At 47.1% G+C, this 25,823-nt stretch overlaps 1 protein-coding gene across 1 annotated transcript in view; it reads right to left on the minus strand.

The window, feature by feature from the left end:
- Positions 1 to 15,749: 15,749 nt before the first annotated feature.
- The window catches only part of HSF2BP (heat shock transcription factor 2 binding protein), a 37,348-nt gene continuing 27,274 nt past the window's right edge, over positions 15,750 to 25,823 (minus strand). Inside the window, exons 7-9 of the mRNA XM_019666040.1 lie at positions 21,605 to 21,708; positions 17,209 to 17,434; positions 15,750 to 15,769 (exon numbers count right to left, since the gene is read on the minus strand). Coding sequence (XP_019521585.1) covers positions 17,427 to 17,434; positions 21,605 to 21,708 — 112 coding nt within the window. The 3' untranslated portion in view covers positions 15,750 to 15,769; positions 17,209 to 17,426. The remainder of the gene's footprint in view (positions 15,770 to 17,208; positions 17,435 to 21,604; positions 21,709 to 25,823) is intronic.

The raw sequence follows: 25,823 nt of genomic DNA on the forward strand, positions 1-25,823 counted from the left end.
ACAGAAGAATTACATGATTCAAAGAAGAAAGCATTGCTAGTGGGAGCAAATCTAACGAGAGACTCAAGATCTCTACGCAGAAAGCTGCCACACACTCCTGAGAGAAGGAAAAGGTCTACACGGTGAAGATACACAGCACGGCATGGACCGAAGTCTCAACAGTGGAGAGTTACCAGCTCTGCTAAACTGGTTGGCTAAATTGGTTGGCAGCTTCAGTGCCATTTCAGTCAAAGCTTCCTTTGTGGCATCTGACACATGGACTCTACAATTTATATGGAAAAGAGCCAGTGACAACAAAGGCATTCTTGAAGAGAAACTACGGTGGGAGGGAGTGTCTGTGCTGCTATGGAGACTTATGGGTCTCGGTAAGAGATAATATGCTACGGCAAAATTACAGGGGCGGGCGGAGAGGAATGGAGAGCCGGAAACACGCATGGCGTGCTAGCAAAGGAGGAGGCTGCTCTGAGGGGCCACAGGGAAGGACCACCCTGCCAGTAAGCGGTGCTGGGTCAGCGGCTACCACATGGGAGAAAATTACACTTGACCGCTACCACACAGCGCACACACAGGTCAGGGAGACGGTGTGACGAATGAGACGGGCAGAGAGAGACGGCTTCTAGGAGACGACAGGAGAATGTGGTCATGACCTCGAGGCAGGCAAAGGTTTCCTTAAAGGAAACATAAAGCACTGAGGACATATTCAAACTAAGAACTTCTGCTTCATCAAAAGACACCACTAAGAGAGAGAAAGCCAGATGCAAAGTAGTAAAATGTATTTGCAAGTTATACAAAACCAAAGATGCAGTTTGCAGAGTGTAAAAATAAGATGACAGAGAGCCTGACAGAACAGGTGGGGCTGGAATAAGACTGGACAGAAGACGAAATCTGAAAGGCCACGCAAACACAGGAGAAGGTGCTCCCGAGACACGCAGGTTAAAGCCACAAAGCGGCAACAGTCCACCCTTCGGATGGTGACAGTGAGGAAGGCCGACAACAGCAGGGGTCCATGGGGATGCAAAGCGACCAAACGCTCTCCGTGCTGCTGGTACCAACGAACCTGGGAAGCGGCTCACAAGAGCTACCAGAGGTGAAGACATGCATGTGCACAGGTCCCAGATGTCACCTACAAGGCGCCAACGGGAAGAGATGCACGTTTAGCACAGGCAGGCACAAGGATTTCAGAGCATTCTCTGTAAAAGCCAAACCCAGCGAATGTGCAATCCAAGGAGAAAATGAAATTCACATAACGGGCGCTACACAGCAGCAGGTCTCACTGTGCCCTGCAGGGGACACCTTCACTGTCTGGGAACATCTCTGGGTGTGCTACTGGTACTGAGTGTGTAGGGGCCGGGCCCCAGAGAGTGGCACTGCCTGCTGGATGGCCACCAGCCGAGAAGCCTGCAGCGCAGCAACCACCAACCGTGTCCACGGCGGCAAGGGACAGCCAGCTCGGGGGAGCCTCACCAGCAAAACGCGAACGAAAAGCCAACACAAAGCGCAATTCCACTTACACGATGTTCAGTGACAGGAAAGAGGAGGAAGCGAGAAGGGGTTTGGAGGGAGCACAGGGTTTCCAGGCCGCTAGCAACCCTCACTTCTCAAGCTGGATGGTGGGAACAAGCGACCCTTTGTAAGAATTCTCTCAGCTTCACTTTATGTTTTGTATACTTTCCTCTAAATGTGTGCACGTATTAAGTTTCTTTTGATAACAGAAAAGGGGAAGAAGAAGGAAAGAAGAGAAGGCAGGGAGGGGAGAGAACAAAAATAACGAAGTGTCAAAGCCATTCCAGAAAGGCCCCTCCAGCGTCTCCAAGCCAACGTAGCTCCTGCGTCCACTGCTGCCCCTGGGTGTGGGCCAGTCCCGCCAGCCCATCCACTCGGGTCCACACTGTCATCTCTCCCCTGGGCCCCTGCCTCACTCAGTCGGGAGCCCCACTGCGGGGCTCAGGTCCCGGCTCAGCCACTTGATCCCTGGGCAACAGCAGCAGTGCCCTCACAGGGCTGGTGAGGGGATTATGAGTTACATGCCCGTGACGGGCTCAGGATAAGGCCCCGCAGAGCCAGCGTGAGAGGTGCCACTTATCAATGACTCTGCAGGGGCTCGGGCTATTCGTTTAAGTCTTGCCATCTGTGATGGTTAATTTCATGTGACAACTTGACTGGGCTGAGTACAGAGCAGGAAAAATGGGGTTGGGGGGTGTTCTCTGGAGAGATCAGCATTTACCTCCACAGACCAAGACACGCACCCTGCCCCGCCCCACCAGTGCAGATGCCCCAATCCTCAGGGGCCAGAACAGAGCAGGGAGGAGGGGCCAAGTCGCTCTCTGTTTCTCCTGCCCTCCTGTTCCCAGGCACTTGGAGTGACACCGAACTACACCACAGCTCTCCTGGGCCCCCAGTGTGCAGAGGGCAGGCACATCGGGGGGCTGCCCGGCCTCCACACACCTGAGCCGATGCCTGTAATACACCTCTTCTTACATCTAGTCAGACAGGTGGATACACAGAGAGATGGACTGATCCATCTAGCAATGGGTCCAACTGGTTCCATTCCTCTGGAGAACCCTGACTACCGCAACCTCCCTGCAAGTCCAAGTTCTGTAGCACAGGACACTGCCAGCACCCACACACGCCCAGCCCCGCGCTGTGCACACTCTGGTGTTCACGTCTTTGTACACCGGCCGGTACTGCACATGAGTACCCAGCGCCGTGTGCTGCGTGCGCAAAGCTTGCTGGACCCACAGGATGCACGTGGGTCCCAGGGAGTCCTGCTGCGTGCACTGTGCACCCCATTCCCAGGCAGGCAGGAGCCCTGCTCCCGGGGTGTGCGGCCCCAGCTGATTCTGGATATAAATAACACCCACCATGACTGGAAAATAAGCTACACGTCACTGCAGCAGCTCACCCAGCCAAGAAATGAAACATTTACTTGGTTTTCCTTTATTGCTTGCGGGTCCTTTTTCACTCAGTTAAAGAAATAGGTGCCTTAAACATTAAACCATGACGTACATTATCTCTAAAGCCACCAGAGTGCCCTCAGTTTAAATCTAAGCAATTCAAATCATGCCTTGCACACTATTTGTTCCAAGTGACAAGCAAGCATTCAGCAAATCTCTTCTCTTTGTCATGTTCTTTGTGAATCTTTGTAGCAGTTCACTGCGTGTCTCCTCAGGTGCCAACTGTTCCTGCCCCAACAGTGGCATGTGATTGTCTGTCAGATCATTACCGCACCCACAGCCTTAACGGCTGAATGAAAACGCACGTGACTGCTGAGAGCTACAACACAAAGGATTCCTCTACAATTACTTCCCTAGGATGAAGGAGGAAAAATTCAATCAAGAAAAAAATCCCATTAACATCAAAACAAAACCCATTTTCATAAATCGACCCAAACTGATGTTCTGATTCTTGAACCAGGAGATGTTGCTGAACCATAAGCGCAAATGCAAGTCAGACTCACTGAGTTCAATATCCCTCAGAGGAAAAGAGCAGCTGGAGTGAATTAGCACTGTAACACAGTGACAGCGAGCAAACACTTCCCTGGGTGACATTTAATGCTGGCTGAGTTTCTTGCCACCTGCATGAGTGGCCCCTGCAGTGCCCTTGCTGTCGCTGGGCGCCACTAGGGGACAAGCTCTGGAGAGCCCACCACCTTGCCGTGTTGTCTCAAAGAGCTCATGAAAGGTGAAACCACACAAAAAGGCAGCCCGCCTGGGGAACCGGCACCAGGCCTGGCATGCGAGCGTGGGACGGGGAGAGCAGGTGTGCTTGAGTGAAGTAAGCTATTTCAAAAAGAGGGGCTGATAACGCAGGAGAATTTCAGGTCACTGCAAACTGTTTGCCCATACAACCCTGTTCAATTATAAGAATTAAAACATAATGTGATTTTTAACTCCTCTCCATCCAAACCAACATCTACTAACTAAAACAAACCTAAGAGAAAAGAACTGGTCTGTCCATCAACCGCGCAGTATGGCAGAAGAGGCTGGGGCTGGCGGCTGTCCACTCCCCGCTCCGAGAGCTGGCTCCTCTGCAGAGTCCTGGCCGGGTGGCCACTGTCAGAAATGGAAACAGCCAGGGGTCTCCCGGGCACCTCAGCGTAAGGACAGTAGCCCTCCCACCAGGGTTCCAGAGCTCCGTGGCGCAGAGCAGTCCACTGGTGAGGGCCACACCCTCGTTCCGCCAAGGCTGTTCTGTGCAGGACGGTTCTGGACCCCCTCCTAGAAGCGCCTTCAGAGCCAGTCTGTGAGCCACATGCAAACATCAGTGTCTTGCTGACATTCAGACCCCGCGTGCTCATCAGGACCCTGACCCTGAATGTGTACTTACATTCATCACCCCCCACGGGCGGCCCAACGAGGGGAGGGGACCGAGCAGCCCCGAGTTAGGACTCCCCTCCCGGAAGCACACAGCTGGCCCCGCTCGCCCCAGCCCCCAGGTTCACGGACTCTCACTCGCTGCACCTGCCAACTGCTCTCCGGGGACCTCGAGGAACCCGCCTCCTCCCGGCGTCCCCCCCACCTCTCACTTCTTTGTGCATCGCCCGCTCTTGCTTCCCCTCTTCCTCCCACACTGAAAATGTCCCAGCGCCCCGTGGCTCAGTCTCCAGCTCTCTCTCACTCCCTGGGTGATGTAATCCACGGCCAGGCCTGGAAATCCTGTCTGCACAACAGCAAGTCAGAGCTGTCGCCAGCGCCATCGGCTCCTCGAACCCCAGCTCATGAATCCAGGGTTCTCTGCACTTCCCTCTGAATGTGGAACGGGCTCTCAATCCTAACAGGCACCAAGCTAAACCCGGTTCCCCCAGCGCGCCTCCCGTCCTCCCAGCAGCCCCCCCACTGACCCAGCCACTCCGCCCAAACCCTGGCGGCGCCCTGGGCCACCCTCCCTCACATGCCTTTGCCCTTGCAGGTGTGCTCTGAATCTGGTCACCTCAAGCACTGTCGCTGCTGCCGCCTGGTCGGACTGCCACAATCTTTCCACCTGAACCCCTGGCCTCCTCTCGGCCTCCCCACAGCAGCCAGAGTGAGCCTGGGAAGCTGACCACCAGCCCAGGGCCTGCCTGCTCGGAGTACTGCCCAGCGTCCATCCTCTGCGCCGTCTACAGGCCCCCAGAGGCGGCCCCGCTGGTCCTGCGGCCCCTCTAGCCGCACTGGCCTTTCCCACTGCCGCGGCTGCCGCAGGGCCTTCCCATGGCCCGTCCTCAGCCCGTGATGCTCACACATGTCCACAGGCTGGTCCTCTGCCTCACGCAGGGCTCCACCCCAATACTTGGCCAGCAGCCCCACATCGTCGCTCTCCAGCCCTGCCATCCCATCCTCATGTGTATCATATGACCTACGCCGTCTACCTGAGTGTTGCCCAGTCTCTCTACCTGACAAGTCCCATGAGGGAAGAACTCCATCTGTTCCCAGGACACGGCTCGGAGCTTGATGGATACGTGTAACATATGGGCTGCCCGGGTGCCCTCCAGGCCATGGGACGGCCCACCCGTGGCATCTGCCACCACAGGGACAGGGAGGGCCCGCAGCTCAGCAGCAGGGTCTTCCAGGATACGCCAAGCCCCAGCAGTGTGCTTTGTGGGGGACAAAAGAAATATGTCTGGTCTCTAGTCTCTTACCTAGTTAGGCACTTTAAATAAAAAAGTTCAAGGCCATTAAGCAACAGAGCAGAAAGTGCCAATATGAGTAACTGTCACCATGGGATGCCAGGGAGGAACACTCAGATGGGGGACAGGCCGTCTGGAAAGGCCCCAGAGTGGGTTCAGGCTGGACTGTGAAGGTCTGGAAACAGAACACATTAGCCATTCACTAACTGTGAGGCGGTCAGAACTTTACAGAGGAGGCAGGCTACTTTACGGATCTAACTTTTTCTTTCCCAAGTCCAAAGAGGTGCCATCACTTCCACTTTTACAAACTCGCTTGCCTTGGCTTCTTGTGTTAGCTCATCTGTTTCTGAATTATACTCTGGCAACAGATTCCTCACTTCCCGCCTTCCAAAATCTCTTCTCAGCTTTTCAACACGATACTCTAGACAACGGATCACACGCAGAGGGAAGTGGGAAGGTGTGACTTAGCCCAGCGAGGAATGTGCTCCTTTTCTAGAAGCCACTCGTGTGCAGATGGGCCAGCCCTAATACATATGCAGGGCCTGCGTCACAACCAAACTAGCCCCACTTCAACTCGTGTCAACGTGCATTAAAATAAGTAGATGTCAGTAACCACAACAGAAAAACCGCTGGCAAACACACTCCTCAGGATGGTGTATCACCTAGTAAATGGAGGCAACACACAACTTGCACGTTTTGAATTAACTGTAGGAGTAATTTACAAATTTGGCACGGCCAGAAGTCACGCAAGCTCAGGCAGAGGGTCTGTCTGTACTGAGAGCGCCAGGATAAGAGCACCAAACTCGGTCCTCGCTAACTGGCCTTGACAAGTCAGGTATTCACGTCCTCCGAGGCTCGGCTTCCTCGTCAGTAAGCGGGAAGCACACCCACCTCGGGAGCTTCCAGAGCACACGAGGTGACACGCGTGAGCATGTGCCAGGCAGAGCGGGTACTCGGCGAGTGTGGCTACTGGGACTCTGTTTGGCTGCTGGGCTCCTTCAGCCATAAGGACCGTCGTGTACCCACGGCCTGGCAGAACTTAGGTGTCTTAGCTGAAAGACCTTCCCAAGAATTACCTTGTGGTTTGGTTTTCCATGAAATTTAGTCTGTGGGTAGTAAATTTTCAATATGGGAGTCTGTGCCGACAAATACTCATACGTTTGTTTCCTTGCTGTGATGACAGTGTGGGGAGAGGGTTGTGAGCACACACAGCCTGCTGCTAACTGCTTTTTGAGGAGAATGATGGCTGTAACCCCAAGGAGCACATGAAGCACCCAGATTCCCTCATACTCTAATTATCTTCACTAGACTTTTGCCCTCACACAAAGAGCAAAAAGATTGAAAGCAAAACAAAACACAAAGCACCAGTGGCCCACAGGACAACATCAGCATGTCACTGAAGCCCCAGGAGAGGAGGGGGAGGCCTAAACAAATTTTGGAGAATAGCCAAAAACGGCCAAGTTTGAGGTAAACTATAAACCTACAGGTCCAAAAAGATAAACTACACCAGGGAGAAACGGTAATACTGGCCACCCTCTGACAGCCTGATTCTTTCCAGAAGGAGATGATAAAAATAACTTACATTTGACTAGCAATTTTCTACTTACAAAGTGCTTTCACACACATTACTGCATTTTTACGTTGGGGAAAAATCTCTTCAGGCCAAAAGAAAATGAAAGTCTGCTGTCACGTAACCCTGCCGAATAAGCAAGAAGTTCATCCTGAGACTCAGGGGGATGAAGGACTGGACTGGTGGGACCCCGCCACAGAATCAATTCCCCATTTTCACTTACTATTAACAGCTACCATTATTAAAGAAATTGTTCAGCTAAACCATGTGAAACTGCCATTTGTATAGGTCTAAAATGGACAGATATTGACAATTTCACACGGTCCAGCCTCCCCTAGGCCAGTACAACACTGCAAGTCAGACTGGCTTATGCAGGAACAGCAGTTAGTGTTCATATCAGGTCTAGAAACGGGGCTGCAGGCAATGGCTCGGTGATGTCATCAAAGCCCTGGGCCCCCAACAAAGCAAACAAGGACCCTCAAGAGCACCTCCCCAGATTAAATGGGGGTGTGGGTACTGCTCCTAGGTGGAAGTCATTGTGGCCTCCTGGGGCCGTGGCAGCCTGTCTGCTCTGTGTAAGCCTCTGGGCCTGGCGGGACATTCTGCTGGGAGGGTGAGCAGGCGAGATTCGAGGGTGCTCCGCTGTGTACGTCCCAGGCCCAGCCAGGACCTCTTCTGAAACCATATCATGTCGGGGCATGAAAGTGCCATTTAGGCACTTTAAATGTTATGCTGTTGTCCAAGAAACGTAACTCAACAGACATGTGATAAACATTTAAACTCCCTGGTTTTTATCTTCTATAGGCTTCTTTTGACTTCTGAATAAAATGGCTTTTCAGATGTTACAATACTAATGTCACCAGTAGAATGTGTTCAAAGCTGGAAGGCTTACAAATCATGGGGAAATTTCATTAGCTGAAGTTTAATAATCTTATAAAGCACAATAATCCTAGCACTGGATCTTTCGTCAGTGAGTTAACGAAGAATACTATCTTTTCTTAAAGAATAATGAAGAATTCATAGAGAAAGAATTATTACAAAAATCATTCTATTAGTGGCCTATATTAAAACAAACCACCAAAAATTAAGCAAATAATCATCTTGTAGTAACCTACTTTTAGGACAGAAGAGAAGTCACCATTTAAAGATGAACGAAAATAACTCGTAGTCCAAGAAAATGTTACAGTCAGTGTTTTGAAGATACATTAATTCTTGTTTCTAATTCTTTTCTATTTGAAATTGAAAACCTGAATATTAGAACCTGATTATCCTTAGCTACAAAGACAAAACTCTTTCACAGCAAACCCCACACCCAGGCATTATCTTCACTGCTTCTCTCCCAATCCCTCCTTAAATCTCCCTTGTTCTTAATGCTGTACTCTACAGAAGACCCCTTCAAAGATCACCGATGATGCTACGGTCACAGCCTTTTCTTATTTTCAAGTTTCAATTTCCGTTTTCCTGATCTCCAAGTTATACCTGACACTATTAGACTCTCCTCTTCTCAAAGAACTATTTTCTCCTTTTTAAAATTTATAAAGCATTTCCATTTACTGTTCCACTCAATTCTCGTGGCCTCCCTTTGAGGGAGGCAAAAACAGTATTTGTATTTCTGGTTTGTGGATGACAAGTCCAAGCATCATAGAATTTAAGGGCTCACCAGACCACAAACTAGGAAACTGCAGGAGAGGGGCTACGTCCATCCTCTGCCACTAGGCCTGCATCCCAACTCAAACTTGAACTCGAGGTGCCTGGAGACCCCTCCTCCTGGGCTCAGGCCTCTATCTCTAGACCCACGCAAGCCAGCCTCCGCTGCCTGAGGTTCTCGATGTTTCAAGGCTCTGCTTTGTCACTTCTTTAAAAATGAGTCCCAAACCCATGCCTCTGGCCTGTCATATGAACACCAAATTTCTCATCTCCATTGCTTTGGATAGTTCCATTAAAAAAATAATGCTATTATATATATATTGGGCTGTCAGAAAAGTCATGACACATTTTTGTAACAAAAAACAGAAAAAATACATCATGACTTTTCCGACAACCCAATACATAATGTATTAAAACTGTATAAATGTATTAAATTATATATATATAATGTATAAAAACTGTATTAAAATTGAAATACTCAATATACACCTATAACAAAAGATGAATACAAGTCACGTTTGACTTCTGCAATTGCAAGAGGTGCTCAAAGTGGTTCCCATCAGCATAATTTTAATACAGTTTTTTCCTTTCTTAAAACATGTATACATTTTTTTTGGCACTGTGTGTGTGTGTGTGTGTGTGTGTGTGTATGTGTGTGTGTGTATTTAGGTTTTTTTTACTATTACCACAAACTTAGCATGTCCCACATCAAACCCATCTTCCCAAATAAACTAACCCCCTTTTTAAACTGTGCCTATGAGTTCACAAACCCGGATTAGACTGAAGGGAATTCTAGATTGTTGGACTTGATATATGTAAACACGAGGTTTTCTGACATCCTCAAGATATGAAGTGTCATCTGACCACTCAATTCTATCAACAGCTGAAAATCAAACATTGAGGTTATTTCCTGATAAAACTGTCACGTAAGCTTTGGTTAACCAGAGAGAACAGCCTGCAATCTCCTGAGGAAAGGCTGACTTCTCTGTCCTCTGGGGCCTTCTGAAGGGCAAGTTTCAAGTCAATAACATTTGAGAGTTTTGTTTTTTTAAAAGACAAAGATGACATTGTTCACCAACAGCCTGAATACTGCACTAATGCAAAAGTATCAGAAGAAACATCTGACCAACATAATTAAACGTTAATATTGAAAACCTTTGTAAATAAAGACCTTATGTGAAATATTCTGCTTTTTCAATCAAGTGGGTATCACCACTGTCCCTGTCGTAAGACAGAGCTTACTAGAATCACCATGTATATGGCGCTCCTGTAATGCCCGGTGCCTGACAGGAACACTGAAGACATGTCACTAAACCTTCACAAGCAACCAAAGTACTAAGCCTTCCTGCACGTGTAACCAAATACATACAACCAAAACCAAGCATGCTCGGTGGTATAACCAAATTCCAAGGAATACTTCTCATCGCTGAGATGATGCACGGCTGCAGACAACTGAAGCCTTTCACTCTTTCACCTGAAACGCACTGAGCAGCTCCTGTGTGTTCGTTACCGGTGCCTGGGATGCATCTGTGAACCAAACCAGGGCCCCTGCGCCTTGGAGCGTCCTTTCCAATGTGCAAGACATGACGAACCCAAACGGGACAGCGGGGCAATCACGCAGCGCGTCAGAAGGGGACTGAAGATGAAACGGGGTCAGGTGCGGGTGGGAGAGGGCGGTACACGGCCCGAACTGAAAGGGAAATGATGCTTAAACTAACTTAAGAAAAACAAGAGGAGTTATTCATAGAAGATGCTAAAGTAACTCCAAATTTGAGACAAAACTAAGCCAGCAAGCCTTGGAAAGGACAGGTGAAGCCGGCTGCAGACGAGGGTTCCTCTTTGCATCTCATCTCAGCACTTGCAAGGGCCTCAGTGACTGACGGTACAGACAGCCTTTGTCCAGGTGGCTCTGTGGTCACACCGGCAGTGCCATGGCCCGAAGGAGGGAGAAACACACTTCTTCACCAGCTCCAGCCAGAAGGCTCCCAGAAGACGATGCCCAGCACTGAGCTCATCTGTGTGGCAGTGTCAGGGCTGTTGCTGACCAGTGGTCAGGGCATAGGCGGGAGCACACTGAGCGGACCAGGGCGACCCAGAAACTAGGTCAGGGCTAACCTTCCCAGCCCACAGTCCCATCAGGCCACCAACAATTAAGTAACTCAGAGACTCGGGTCTCAGTCTAGACTGGGTGATTGCCCTGAGGGTTCAAGATGGGAAGCCTTCAGGCCATGCTGGCCAGAGCTGGGTAACCCAACTGCCTGCAGGCTCAGGAAACAGTGCCATGGATTCCAAAGACCCTCCCAGATCCAGTCAGGGCTCAGCCCCACGAAGAACTGAGGCAGGAGGCCAGGTGGAAAGCAGGGTGAATGCTGCCGTCAGGGTAGCCGCAGCCGAGTGACCCCAGACACGACCTCCCAGCAGGTGCCAAGCTGCATGGGACCACTGGTACAGCGGGCGGAACTCAGGCTGCAGCCCGGGGCACTGGGGGTGGCAGGCTTCTGATAACAGGAATTTCAAAGAAACCTAGGAAGTCGTTCCCACCACAAAGAAATGTACTGTCTCCTTGGAGGTAACTGGCATCTATGAAACAAGGTAACAAGAAAAGGTTACATGCAACTGTCTCTAAGTAAGATGGGAGGCGAAAGCAGCAGCAGGAAGCTCCCGGGAGGCATGTCCTGAGCTGAGCCTTCGAAACAGGCTGGCACGGGAAAGGCGTACAGCAGGAGGGGGTGTCACAGTTGTGGAGGCGGGGAGGGGTGGGCATATGGGGTGCTGTGCAGAGTCCCTGAGCAGGAGGAGACCAGGACTGGGAACACCCACCCATCCAGGGCTGCTCTGTGCCCAGCAGGCCTGTGCAGGGCACCCCACACGAGCTTCACAAGCCCCGCTCCACAGGGGGGCAGAGAACTTGAGGGTCCGCATCCTGCCAGGGTCCTACAGCCACCAAGGAGCAGGGTTCGAACTTGAGTGCAGGCTGTCAGCGTTCATCCCCAAACTCACTCTGAGCTGGTCCAGGAGTGAGTCGAGGGCACGGTGAGGAGATGGGGAGGAAAGCCTGAGGGTGGGTGCTGGCGTCGGACAAGAGCCCCTGGATGAGGACTTCTAAGAACCACGCCATGTTTCTGAGCAGAGGGACACGCAGCACACGAGCAGATGGGAGGGGAGCAGACAGGGGACAGCAGTCAGCTGAGAAGCCCATTTGGTCATCGAGGTATAAGGTGCCACGGGAGGGCGGAACGACACAACACCTTTCATTCTTTTTTTTTTTTTTTTGGTAAAAAGACCAAAGATAAGTTCGCCCTCTTCAGTGTTTAAGTGTGTAGTACAGTATCAGTAACCATCCACACGGCTGTACCTCCAAACCTTGTTGGTCTTGGGTGACTGAAACACTGTACCCTCTGGACGTTTCTCCCTTCCCCAGCCCCTGGCAACCACCAGTCTTCTTAGTTTCATTACTTTAGATACCACATACAAGTTGAATCACATAGTATTTGTCTTTTAGTGACTGGCTTGTTTCACGAAGCATCATGTCCTCAAGGTTCATCCATGCCGTAGGCTGTGTCAGGATTTCCTTCCTTTCTAAGGCTGAGTCGTATTTCATTGTATGTAGAGAGCACGTTTCCCTGGTCCGGGCATCCGCGGATGGACACTCAGGTTGCCTCCTTGTCTTGGCCATTGTGGACAATGCTACAATGGACATGGGGGTGCAAATATGCACGATCCGGTTGTCAGTTCTTTTGGATCAATACCCAGAAATGACGGACGATCTTTCATTCTTACTACAAGTCTTTCAAACAACAGTTTCAACAGAGAGCACCTCTGAGGCAGCAGCCCTCCCTGAGTGTCACCCTCAGTACGTGGCAGGGTGACCTCTCCCAGGACCTCTGGGTTGGACTCATCCTCTGATGTCATTTTCTTCCAGCTTTAAAAACTTTCTGTCTTGTAAAGAAGGTCAAACAATGAAATCTCTCGGTCTTTGTTGATCCAGGAATATACTTTGCCTTCTCTTTTGAAGAATAGTTAAGTGGACATGGGATTCTTGGCAGACAGTCTCCTTTCAGAGCTTTGAGTGTTTATGGCCACTGTTTCTGATGAGCAGTGAGCTGTTAGTCTTGGTGTGGTTCCCTCGTGCATGTTTTTCTCACTGATTTCAACATGTTCTCTTTGCGTTAAGTTTTAACAGTTTGATGACGAGTCTAGATGTGGATCTCTTTTGTGTTTATCCTACTAGGAGTACATGATACTTCGATGTACAGACTGTTTTCCATCAAAGTTAGTAAGTTTTCAGATGTTATTTCGTCAAATATTTTTTCTGTTCCTTTCTCTCATATTTCCTTTACAAACGGACTCTTATTATGCCAATGTTGGTATGTCCCACAGGTCTCTGAACTTTGATCATTATTCTTTATTCTTTTTACTTCTGTTCTTGAGACTAGATAACCCCTATCTAGCTTTAAGTTTGCTGATTTTTCCTACTGCCAGCTCAAATCTGTTGTTAAACCTGACCAGTGAAATCCATTAATTTATACTTTAATATTTTCTTCCTTATACTTTACTTGGGTTGCTTCCATTTTTTTGTAAGTTCTTATGGTAGACGTTTATCTCATTCATTTTCTGCTTTAATATACACATTCAAATAAACTTTCTATTACATACCGACGTAGATACATTTCACCATTTTATATGTAACATTTTTATTATTCAGTTCTAAATACCTGATTTCTATTATGATTTCTTTTACTCATGGGTTAATTTCTACATGTGGGACTTTACCAATTCCTTTTTTATTACTAATTTCCATCTTCACTGTTACTGTGGTCAAAGAAGATATTCCATATGATTCTGATCATCTGAAATTTGTTGACTTTATAGCCTGGAAAATGGTCATTTTTGTAAATATTCCATGTGTGCTTGAAACAAATATGGTTGGAGTGTTCTATGCACCCAGTAGGGCAAATCAGCTGTGTTTTACAAATCATTCATAGCTTTATTGAGGCTTTGGTCTTTTTTATCAAGTATTGAGAATAGTGTGCTACAATCTCCATGATCATGGGGAATTTGTGAATTTCTTCTTATACTGTTTTCAGTTGTTTTATTTTGATACTATATTAGACAGTGAAAATACAAGTTTAGACGCGTTGTATCCATCTGGCGAACTGATGGTAATCTGCCTGGTACGCTTTTCCTTTTACATTTTGTACTCTTGTTTTAGGTGGTTCTCTTTTAAACAACATATAACTGGATGATTGTTTTAATCTAGTCTGACATTGCTGTCTTTTAACTGGGTCATTTAGTCTATTTACAGTTATCTTAACTGCACATATATTTGGATTTATTGCATCCATTTTATCTTTTGTTTCATTTTCTCCTTCTTGCTATCTTTTGAATTATTTTCACATTCCATTTTATCCTGTATTCATGTTATAGGTGTATGTTCTATTTCTATTATCTCTGTGTCACCCTGGGAATTTTAACTTGCACACTATGAGTCTGAAATTACCCCTTAGTTTTGCTGTCCTCCTGAGACCTGGGCCTCACAATGCCGTAACTCTGCCTATTCCCCTCCCAGGTCATGTGCTACTATTCTGCTCTTGGTGTCTAATGCTATCACCGCAGTTTTCTGTGTGTTTTGTTTCATGAAGCCGATGTTTATTTAGACTTATCTACATTCAATACTCTCTCTGATCATCGTTTTACTTGCATCTCATACTCTCCATCTAAGATCACACTCCTGAAGATATCTTTAGAATCCTCTACTGGGAAGGTCTATTGGTGACAGAGTCAGTTTTTGTCTGAAATGTCTTTATTTCATCCTTGTTATTGGGAAATATTGGGTCTTCAGAAAAGTCATGACACATGTTTGCAACAGATGGCACTAGTTCATTTTTGGAAGTACTAGAGTCATTCGCATCTATGTTATTGCTATGTCATTTGACAGCTGACAGTTCTAGCTTCATTCTAAAAAAAAATTGAGCAATTTGGTTGAGTTTTGGAGATTTTACAAGTTGAAGATGGAAGACCAAACTGTGTATTTTTGCCATATTTTACTGTTTTACTTCCATAAAGGGAAGAACACGCGTCAACCTTGTGAAAAGTTAAAGTTTACAGTGACAATGCTCTACAAGAATGTCAGTGCCAATGATGGTTCACGAAATTTCGTGCCGTTGATTTTGATCTCAATGACGCTCCTCGGTCAGGGAGGCCCACCGAGGTTGATGACGACAAAATAAAGGCATTGATCGAGTCAAACCTACGTTACACGACACGAGAGATTGCAGAAACATTGAACATCCATCATTCAAGCGTTTGCGACCACCTGAAGAAGCTGGGATACGTAAGCAAGCTCAATATTTGGGATCCACATGAACTCAAATAAGTTCATTTGACGGCGCGTATAAACATCTGCAATATGCTCATTAAACATGAGGAAAACGATCCTTTTTTGAAGCGACTGATAACTGGTGATGAGAAGTGAACTGTTTACAACAATGTGGTGCACAAACGGTCTTGGTCCCGACGTGATGATTCGCCTCAAACGACATCGAAAGCAGACATTCATGAGAGGAAGGTTATGCTCTCAGTGTGGTGGGATTTTAAAGGTGTCATGTTTTTCGAGCTCCTACCAACGAACCAAACAATCAATTTGAATGTGTACTGTCAGCAACTGGACAGTTTGAATGAATCCATCACCCAGAAACTTCCAGAGCTTGTTAATTGTAAAGGAGTTGTGTTCCATTGCGACAACACGAGACCACACACAAGTTTGATCACCCGTCAAAAATTATTGGAGCTTGGATGGATGTGTTGCCACACCCACCATACTCACCTAACCTTGTGCTGTCAGACTTCCACTTGTTTCGCTCTCTTCAAAACTCCTTGCGTGGTATAACGTTTAATTCAGATGAGGCTGTAAATCAGCACTTTGTTCAGTTTTTCGCAAATAGGTCCTTCTATGAACGAGGAATTACGAAGCTCACTGAAAGATGGCAAAAGGTTATCGAACAAAACGGGCAATACATCATTGATTGATCTTTGTTCTTTATATAAATAAATGACCTTTGAAAAACAGACAAAACACGTCATGACTTTTTCGAAGACCCAATATCTGTTGGTGGGTAGGAGACATATACCAGTTATTGCCAGTTATTTTCTTTCAGCTTTAAGATATTGCATTGCTGCTATTAAGGCCATCAACTATCGGTCTAAATGTCATTCCTTTGAAGGTATACATATTTTCTATCTGCCTGCTTCTAAGATCTTCTCTATCTTTAATATTCTGTAGTTTTCATTACTGTGTGTCTAAGCATAGATTTCATTTACCTTGTTTACAATTAGGTGGACTTCTCAAATTAAGCAAACAAGTTTAGGAAACTTCTCAGCCATTATCTTGCTAAATGTTACTTCTGTCCCAATCACTCTCTCCTCTTCCCAGGACTCTGATTAGTCGTATAATAAATTCTCAGACTCTCCTCCATGTCCTTTCGCTGCTCTTATTTTCCATCTCTGTGTCTCTGTGCTTCATCCTGGACCATATCTTCAAATCTGTCTCTATCAATTTAATCATCTCTTCAACTATGTATAATCTGCTGTTAAAGCTGTATAATAAATTTGTAATTGCAATCATTATATTGTTCATTTCCAAAAATATTTGTTCCCTTTTTAGACCTGCCTGGTCATTTTTAAAATCTCTTACTCTTTACTCACATATTAACCCCTTTTTTTATTTCTTTAAACACATGAAATGTCCTTATTTTCTATTGGTCTGATAATTCTTCTGATGATGAATGGTCTGATGATAGCAACCTGTTATCTCATTAATAATGTTTCCCATGCTTTTTGTGATTTTTAATTTGTGAGCTCAAGTTCTTGGCACCTTATCTGCAAGAATTTTTTAAGAACCTGGTTGAAGTTAAGAATCCTGACTACAGAAAGGATCTGTACTGTTCTCTAAATGTTTTGAATGAAGGCTTCTAAGCTGCTCGGAATCCAGCCTGTGGTGATGCATTCTCAGAGACTTTCCCTCCACTCCACTCAGCGCCAAAGGTCAAAACAGGCGATTCTCCCGCAATCCCCGTGGGGTTGGAGAACCATCAGCTCACCTTTACATTGTTCGGAAATACCTTTGGGAGGCCCCTATTAGGCTACTGGGCTGTGGTGGAACCTGGGCTTTGTTTCCTGTCCCACCCCAGGTGAGGCCACGGAAACTAAAGGTCAAGTCTGACAAATGCCCTCAGAGCAGGGATTAGCTCAGCTCTGTTAACCGCTCTGGCATCCCACTTTCACTCTGCTTTTGTGCTCCGGGTACAATTACTTTTTTTCTAGCTCAAGAGGAACGTTCTGGCTGTTTTCAGTAAGTAGAGTTGGCCTGGAATCTCTCCCATCATACCTTTGGCTCCCAATTCATGGCTGCAGGGTGGACTGTGGGGAAATATGCAGGAGGCTATGAAGTTCTTCAAAGAGAAGTTGACGGATGGCTCAAAACCAGGTGGTAACGGTCAATGGTGGTCAGATTCTGGATGTAATTTAAAATAAAGCCTTCGAGATTTCCCATCAGACTGGATGTGGGTATGAGAGGGGAAGGAGACGAGACTCACTCCAAGGCTTTTAAAGGCCTGAGAAATTAGAAAAAAACAGAGTTGCTATGAACTGAGGTTAGAAAGGCCACAGGCAGAGGTGAGTGTAGGGAAGACCAGGAATTTCATCTGAATACATTGAGTCTGACCGTCTACTAGACATCCACATGGAGATGTGAAGTAGATGGCTGGAAATACGAGTGTGGAGTTCAGGAAGGAGGTCTGGGCTGGAGACACAAATTTGGTACAAATGATCAATGTTTCATTTTAGACAAACCACGTAAGTGTGAGACGGGATACAAATGCCTATGTCCTATTCAGTCCTGTAAACGCGGGTAGGAATGGCCCACTCCTGTTCAAGTGGCACCGTAACACTGGTTTGCATTAATGGTCATACAACATGTGGTCATCATGCCATCACACTATGTCCTCATAGGCTATTTGCTGGAGTTCTTTGCCAGTTCTGCGGTTTAAGAGGAACGTGAAGAATGTGGGGAACGCCTGGGGAAAGCCAGCCGCATAGCTGCATAAAGGGAAGGAAAATGATACCCAGCAGAGGTTACAGGAAATGAGATGGTTTGGTCAGGGATGAATAACAGCAGCTGGTCCTGTGACTCGGGATCAGAGAAGTCCGGATATGTGAAAGCAATTTGCCACCTTTAGGTCAAATGAAATAAGAGGAAATGAGCTTTCACTCTGGCATGGAAGACTTAGTTTGGAAACAAAAGGGGACGAATACCGACTTAATACCCACTATATTAGATGCCGGCCCAGGTACTGCAGCATTTTAATAAACATTAAGGCCCTTGTGATAGAAATGGCCATTTATATACAGATCAGAGAAGAGGGATCCTGAAAGGTTAGCTCAGTTCCCCAGGAGAAGAGCTGCAATTTCAATCTGGTCTAATAAAGGCAAAGCTTTGACATTCTCTCATAGCCCTAGGCAGTTGTTATAACCTAGAATTCTGAACACAGTCACACCACCAGCACCAAGCACCATGAAACACATATTATTTTTCAGGGAACTGGTTTTGTTCCTATTTTCCTATTCTATAGTAAAATACATATTCACCTTCCTAAAATATACATCAAATTCTGTAACAGATTCCCATTTATAAGGTAATTCCACACATAATCCAGGGGTCAAACATCCTGGGCTGGATAGGCCTTGTTTTTGGTTGACTGTGGTAACAAGTAACTAAAGATACCAGGTGAGGGACCGGCCGAGTGGCTCAGTTGGTTAAGAGCTTGCTCAAGAGTTTAAGCTCTGAGTAACAGCGGTTCAATGCCCGGCCCGAGGTGAGCAGCCGCTGAGCTGCCAACAGGTGGCAGGATGGCTCAGCTTAAAAAAAAAAAGGGAAGATACCAGGTGAGATGACCTACAAAAGCTGTATCAGCCGCTGAGCTGCCGTTGAGCTGCCAAGGATGGCTCAGCTAAAAAAAAACACAAACCTGTATCAGGGTTTGAGCTGTGCTCACTGTGTCCAAAGAGCTGTAACTGTCCTCATGGACCAGACAGCCTGGTGCCCAGTGGCAAAGGTGTCCTGAGTCCACTTCACCCGCAACCGACTGTCCAAGACCCGGGTCTGAGCAGGAACAAATGTCTGCCAAAGAGCAAGCTCTCCAGTGGGCGTCAGAACGGGCACTCTTGGGGGTGCTTGCTACCTGCCTAAGGAGCTGCCTGAATCACAATGAAACTCATAACAACTTCCACTCAGCCCATGAAAATTTCCAGCGCGCGAGCTAGACAGACAAGAGAACATTTACCTAAGGCCCTCTTTCTAAGAGAAAGCAACCATCTGACAGAAGGCGAGCTAGCAGAAACGGGAAGGGTTACAGGTTCAGGACCTCTTCCCAGAGGCCCAGGCAAGCAGCACCTAAAGGCAGGTACTCCGGATAAGGCTCCCATCCCTGAGGTGCTTCCTGCAGAGAGGCAACCCAGCGAGTGGCCAGATGGGCTCTGGAGCCCGTGTCAGGGTTTCCACCTAGAGTCATCTAACCTTAAGCAAGTGACTCCACCTCTCTGTGCCTCAGTTTCTTCATCTATAAAACAGAAATCATAATATTTACTTTATAACGGTATTTAGAACAATAAATCTGTGAATACATGTAAAGCACTTAAAACTGACATTCATAAAGTAGTATCGGGGGTGGGCAAGGGGAAAGGGGAAGGGGATTAAGAAGTAGGACATTCCGGTTATAGAGTAAGTCACAGGGGTGTAAGGTACAGCCCAGAGACACGGTCAGCAACATCATAGTGACTATGCACAGTGGCAGGTGGGCCCTAGACTTATTGGGGTGATCACTTTGTAAGGTATTTAAATGTCTAATCACTGTTGTACACCTGAAACTAATACTGCATGTCAATTATAATGAAAAATAAATTGATTTATTTAAACAAGGAAAAAAAAGTCTTGGGCATTCTTATTTAATTATTCTCTCCCTCTTAGCAGCCCTGCACCCTCCAGCTGGCATCGTCTGCTTGCACGTGGCCCATGACAATCAGCCTGGAGAGTTGCCTTGTAGGTCAAGTCCAGGACCCACTTCTGATGCTATGGGTCTTAGTTCATATTCTCAAGAGAAATAAGCTATTTGGTCAAGCATTCAACCCTGGTGGGTGGGATGATCATGTAAACCCAGCCCCCTCAGCCTGCCCTTAATGATGGCAGACCTAAGGTTTCAGCCTCCCTAACAAGTCAGCATGCTACAGTTTCATGAATGCTGGCACAAGTCATGAGGCTTCTCAGTCTGAGACAAAAACCTGATAACTTAACAGCAACAGCCACATCCAGAGTGGGCCTCTGTGTCGCTTCAGTGAGGCCCAATGCCACAGGACTGTGCACATGCTATGGTTTGCATTACAGAAGAGGAGCCCCAAGCTCAGGGAGCCTGAATCTTTCATAATGGGTGGCACACATGCCCAACCTTGGCCCTGGAGGGAAGCAGCATCCTTATTGCGTGGGTGTACAGAACCCCTCTGCTCTGCAGAGATGGCTCTCTGTCGTCTAAGAGAGCCGTGAGCAAAGGTCAGGCCCTCTGCTCTCAAGCTGCAAAGACACAGGAGACCCACCTCCCAAAACATCCAAAAAACAGACATATAGGGCCAGCCGAGTGGCGTTGGTTAAGAGCTGGCTTGGGATGCCAGCTTTGAGTAGCACAGCCCCGATTCGGATCCCACATGAGGGCCAGTGACACTGCCCTCTACAGCTAAGATGGTGAACAACAGCTCGACCTGGAGCTGGGCTGCCATGAGTCGCCAGCGTAGGCTGCAGTGAAGCTGCCGTAAGCTACCATGAGTGGCTGGCAGCCGGCGTGAGCTGCTGTGAGTGGCCGTCCAATGGCCGGCGAGTGATCTGCCTCACCGGGGAAGAGCACAATGATAATACCAACATGGGCAAGTGAAGCGGTGTCCTCCACAACTGGACTAAAGAACAAAAGGACAGCAACTTGTCTGTTCCCCTTCCCCGATTCCCCAATAAAATCTTAAAAAAAAATAGACATATACTGTGTTCACAGATTGGAAGAGTCAATGTTGCTAAAATGTCAACTCTCCCCAAAATGAACTGTCGATTCAACACAATCCCAAATCAAAATCCCAGCAGGATTTTGTTTTGGTAAAAAGTGACAAGGTGATTCTCAAATTCACATGGAATTGCAAACTACTTAGAAGAGAAAGAAATAAATAGTAAGGATAGCTTTTATTTCAAAGGAAACAAAAAGAATACACATATACAGTATATGTAAAAACACAGAGACATCACTTATATACCATATATTATATATATATAATATACATGGTGTGTAGGTGTGTGTGTGTTTATATACAAAACCCCCAGAGTTACAGCATCTGTCAGGCTCCCTTGCCCCCACGCTCCTTTCCACTGGGACGTCTCCCTCCCTGATACTCAGAACCACAGGCAACACCTATCCCGGGTACTGTTCTCAGAGAACAGGGCTGCTCAGTGACATCTACCAGCTGTCTCATAATTTTTCTGTGTGGCAGAATCGTAACTAAACTGGAAGCAACACTTAAGAAACAGAACTAGAAACAATTTAGCATACCACTGCGTTCTCTATCGAACTCTTTTTTTTGAAGAAATGGTAACAGCTTGGGCCAATGGATGCTAAGTCCTGATACGGGCACCCTCCCTCGGCCTCAGAGAAGCAGGCCGTAGCTGGACAAGGGGAGAGGGGGCTGTGGGGACTTACCGCTCAGGAGCCACCACAGCAGCGGGAGGAAGTTGGGGTTATCGCTGATGTACTCCAAGCCTTTGAAGTTGATGCTCACGTTGAACAGTGCCATCAGCATCAGCCTGGATCACAAGAGAAGGCGTGTCAGCGAGCAGCCACCATGCTCCACCCCGACCAAGACCGCACACACACACGGAGGGGTCCTTCATTTCGGGGCCACGTCTACAGTCTGCACGACAGGGACAATAGGGGGCAGGTGACATGGCACTTGTCTCTGTGAGGCTACGGGGCAACAGGAAACGTCAGCAATAGTGCCACACGACACCACCCTGCACAGGCTCACATCATCAAGTCACAAACACAGAGAGGAAACCTCCCGACCGTATTTACGGAGTCACTCTTTTATGACTAACCTGACACTGATGTACAGGAAACCCTCAATTCACAAGTACACTGCACTCTGAAACTCCAGTTCAGCTGTTTAAAATTTCATCCTGTCTTCTCATTCCATAAACGTTATCCATGACGTGTGGGCAGACGGTCAGGCCACACAGGCTGGTTTAGTCCACAGCATGAGGGATGGAGAACGCCACACCCCCAACCACCCCTAACAACCAACAACACAGGGTGCGGCATGAAACAGGATTTTACAGGCGGTCTTGGGAACTGAGCAAACTGGTACTATAGAGTCTAATGGAAATTGGGAAAACGTAGAACTGCTTTGTGACAATCCCACAGAATACCAAGAGCCCCAAAACTTCACATTGCAAAGCAATAAAAAAGACTACACAAATAGTTCAGAAGCCCTTAAAAGAATGGATGAGCTTTCAAAAAATGAAGGGAAAACATCTCTGATCAAGAACTACGTGGAGGGCCGGCCGAGTGGCGCGATGGTTAAGAACTCGCTTGGGATGCCAGAGGGTCCCGGTTCGGATCCCACATATGAGGGCCATATGAGGGCCAGTGACACTGCCCTCCACAGCTAAGATGCTGAACAACAGCTCAACCTGGAGCTGGGCTGCCATGAGTGGCCGGCGATGGCGTAGGCTGCAGTCCCTGTGGCAGTGGGTTGCCATGGGCTACCGTATGTAGCCAGCAGCCAGCGTGAGCAGCCAGCAGCCACAGTGAGCGGCTGTCCAGAAGCCAGCGACTGATCTGCCTCGCCCGGAAAGAGCGCAATGATGGTGCCAACTTGGGCCAGTGAAGCAACGTCCTCCACAACTAGACTGAAGAACAAAACGACAGCAACTTTTCTGTTCCCCTTCCCCGATTCCCCAATAAAATCTTAAAAAAAAAAAAAGAACTACGTGGAAGTACGAATTCAGGGAGGTAAATACTACAGGTGATTATCTTCCAGAAGCACCGAGCTAAAGTCTTAGTGACTTCATGCAGACACGCAGAAGGAAAAGGCTCAGACCAACACAAGGCTGATTCAGATCACAGGCTCCTGCAGAAAGCCAGGAAAAAAGGGAACTTTCAAGCTTGGCATAAGCCCACACTTTCTATATGGTCTGAAGATCCACAAGCCAGTAATTTTAACACAAAGTAGAGCAGGGGTAGGAGGTCCTACAGCTGCCTGACCAAAGTAAACTAACGTTCTCTTAAAGGAAAGGACCCTCAATCTGGTCTTCAAAGAATTCCCATAAACACAAAACTAACAAGTGTGATTCATAACAAAAATCACAAAACACATGAAAAACGACATTATAAGTAACAGCACAAAGGACCAATCAGAGTCAGAATTAAAAAAAAAAATACAAGTATCAATTTCAGAATTAAAAATGGGTATGTTTAATAGGTATAAATAATTCATAAAGAAATTAAATCAAGGATCTACTATTATAAATGACCAGGCATTTCGAAAGAGAGCCTGGTAGAACTTACAAAAATGAAAACTATAATAATCAAACTGTAAAACTCAGGGGCAATTGATACGTGGGAACGGAGAAACACCACACAGGAAACAGAGCTAAAGAAATGGCAGCAAACAGAGCGAAGCGAGGAAGAAGGAGGCCACCCAGCAAGGCTGACAGCAAAACAAAGAAAGCACTAAATTGAGCGAAACCCACCATGGCGCTGGGGGCTCGGAGCGACTGCCACTAGGAGGCCAGTGGCCAGAGAGCTGGCACAGCTCAGAATGAGGCACAGGTCTGGTTGTTGGCCATCTTGGGGGAGACAGAGTTGAGGGGTTGGGTAAAGCCAGGGACCCGTGAGGACAAACATCTGCTCTCTCCAGGAACAGACCGGAGTCCAGAGCCCACGTCTCCTCTGCTACGTCCAGCAAACGATTGGATATTTAACTGTGGGAGGAGAGTAAGGCACTTTCCTGGGGTGCAAATTTAAGAGGTGCCAAATGCTCAGTAACCAAGATTTTAAAACATATTGCAATGCAAAATTTTATAATTTAAAACTACTGCAAAAATTCCATAACAAGCAATGTATCAACATTTTAAATAAAGATCAGACAGGATCTTTATTTAAAATGTTGCCAAGACATAAAGAAGCCTGAGGCCAGTACTGGAGATTCAGTCCATTCAAAAGAGACTGAGTATGACGCATGCACTATGGAAAAGGTTTACTGTATTTTCCATTAAAATAGCTGGCTCCCTACTAAACATCGTTTGTGCGATCAAGCCCCATGGCTTGCTGGTCTTTAGAGGCACGGGTGGGCCCATCCTGGGACACAGTGTAAACATGGAAAATGAGTGGACTCCCAGCGGTTGAGAGCCACAGCAGGGCAAGCACGCGGAGACAGCCCTCGTGCTTCTGGGAACTTTTGCAAAGTCGAGGCAGCACTAGAGACACGCAGACACCAGCACAGCACCTCAGGGGCGGTGCCCAGTTCTCACATTGTGAAGCTTGCTGTAACCCCTCTCCCCCACCACTGGCCACAACATGGGCCCTAACTGCCAATCCTTTCAAGTGTGCCTGACAATTTTTACACACATCCAGAATCTATTCACTGGCAACCTGTTTCACGAGTTATTAAAGGACTATTCAAATGTTGCATTCATGAGGAAAATTCAGCTCCTTAACTAGAATTTTCTGAGGTCTCTAATCCAGTGTCCGAAAATGAGAAAAGTTCCTTCTTTAGATCACCGACACAGACAGCTGGGACTCCTTCCAGTTAAACATCTAGTCCATGCTGCTTTCACACTACAACAGCAGGACTGGGCCACTGCCCCAGATCCGAGGGCCACAGAGCCTAAAGCATTCTCTATCTGGCCCTGCACAGAAAAAGTCTGCTAACCCCTGCTTTAGAGCATGAAAATAAGAGAAGCTAATTTTTTCTAGATCTTTACAGGCAAAGTTAACATCTGGGTAATAACTATAATATGGGGCAAATTCCAGAAAATGTGTCCATTTGAAATTCTCCAATGACTACATTTAATTTTAAGGTGTCACAAATGACTCACAAATTGAGAAATATCTTTAAAATTCTGTATTTGGTCAAAATCAGCCTGCCTTAAGAAGCTAAGATGGTGGGCCGGCCGAGTGGCTCAGTTGGTTAAGAGCTCGCTCAAGAGTGTGAGCTCTGAGCAACAGCTGTTCGAGTCCCAGCCCGAGCTGAGCTGCCGCTGAGCTGCCAACAGGTAGCAGGATGGCTCAGCTAAAAAAAAAAAAAAAAGCAGCTAAGATGGAATAAATGTAATTGTGATGCCTGTGGTATCACATGAGACCGCATGTCATTGCCAAGCTATGTCTCCCAGAAGACCAGACTTCTCCAAGGTCACACGAGGGTTTAGCAAACAACAAACCCGAATGAGTTTCCTATGCAAATGTTTTCTGTTCCAACACTTCTATTCCAACCAAAAGTATTTTGTAAATAATAACATCAAGTTTCCAACGGTCAAGTCCAAAGACACTGCCCATCCAATTCACCCTTCTCATACTGAGATACTTAAAGCAATGTCATCTGCAAAGTACTGACGTCCTGGAGGAGTCACTTCCCTTCCAGTGACAGGAAGCGGGCAAGTCATGCTGCCCACCCTGAGCCTAAGTGAGAGATTCCTTACAAACAGTCCGATGGGCTCAAAAGAGCAACTTCCCAGGCTCTGCAGTTGAGAATTTGAGACACATCCGACACTGACCATAAAAGGACTGAAGACAGGGCTAAACTGAAGGTTCTGGTGAACTTGAAATGCTACAAAGGCAACTCAAGTACCTCTCCTTCAGTGAAGGATGCTCCCTTCACCTAGATGGACCGGGCCTGGGGCGGAACCGTCGCCTGGACGGA

This window comes from Hipposideros armiger, unplaced genomic scaffold, assembly GCF_001890085.2.
Source record: "Hipposideros armiger isolate ML-2016 unplaced genomic scaffold, ASM189008v1 scaffold_458, whole genome shotgun sequence".
Taxonomy (NCBI): domain Eukaryota; kingdom Metazoa; phylum Chordata; class Mammalia; order Chiroptera; family Hipposideridae; genus Hipposideros; species Hipposideros armiger.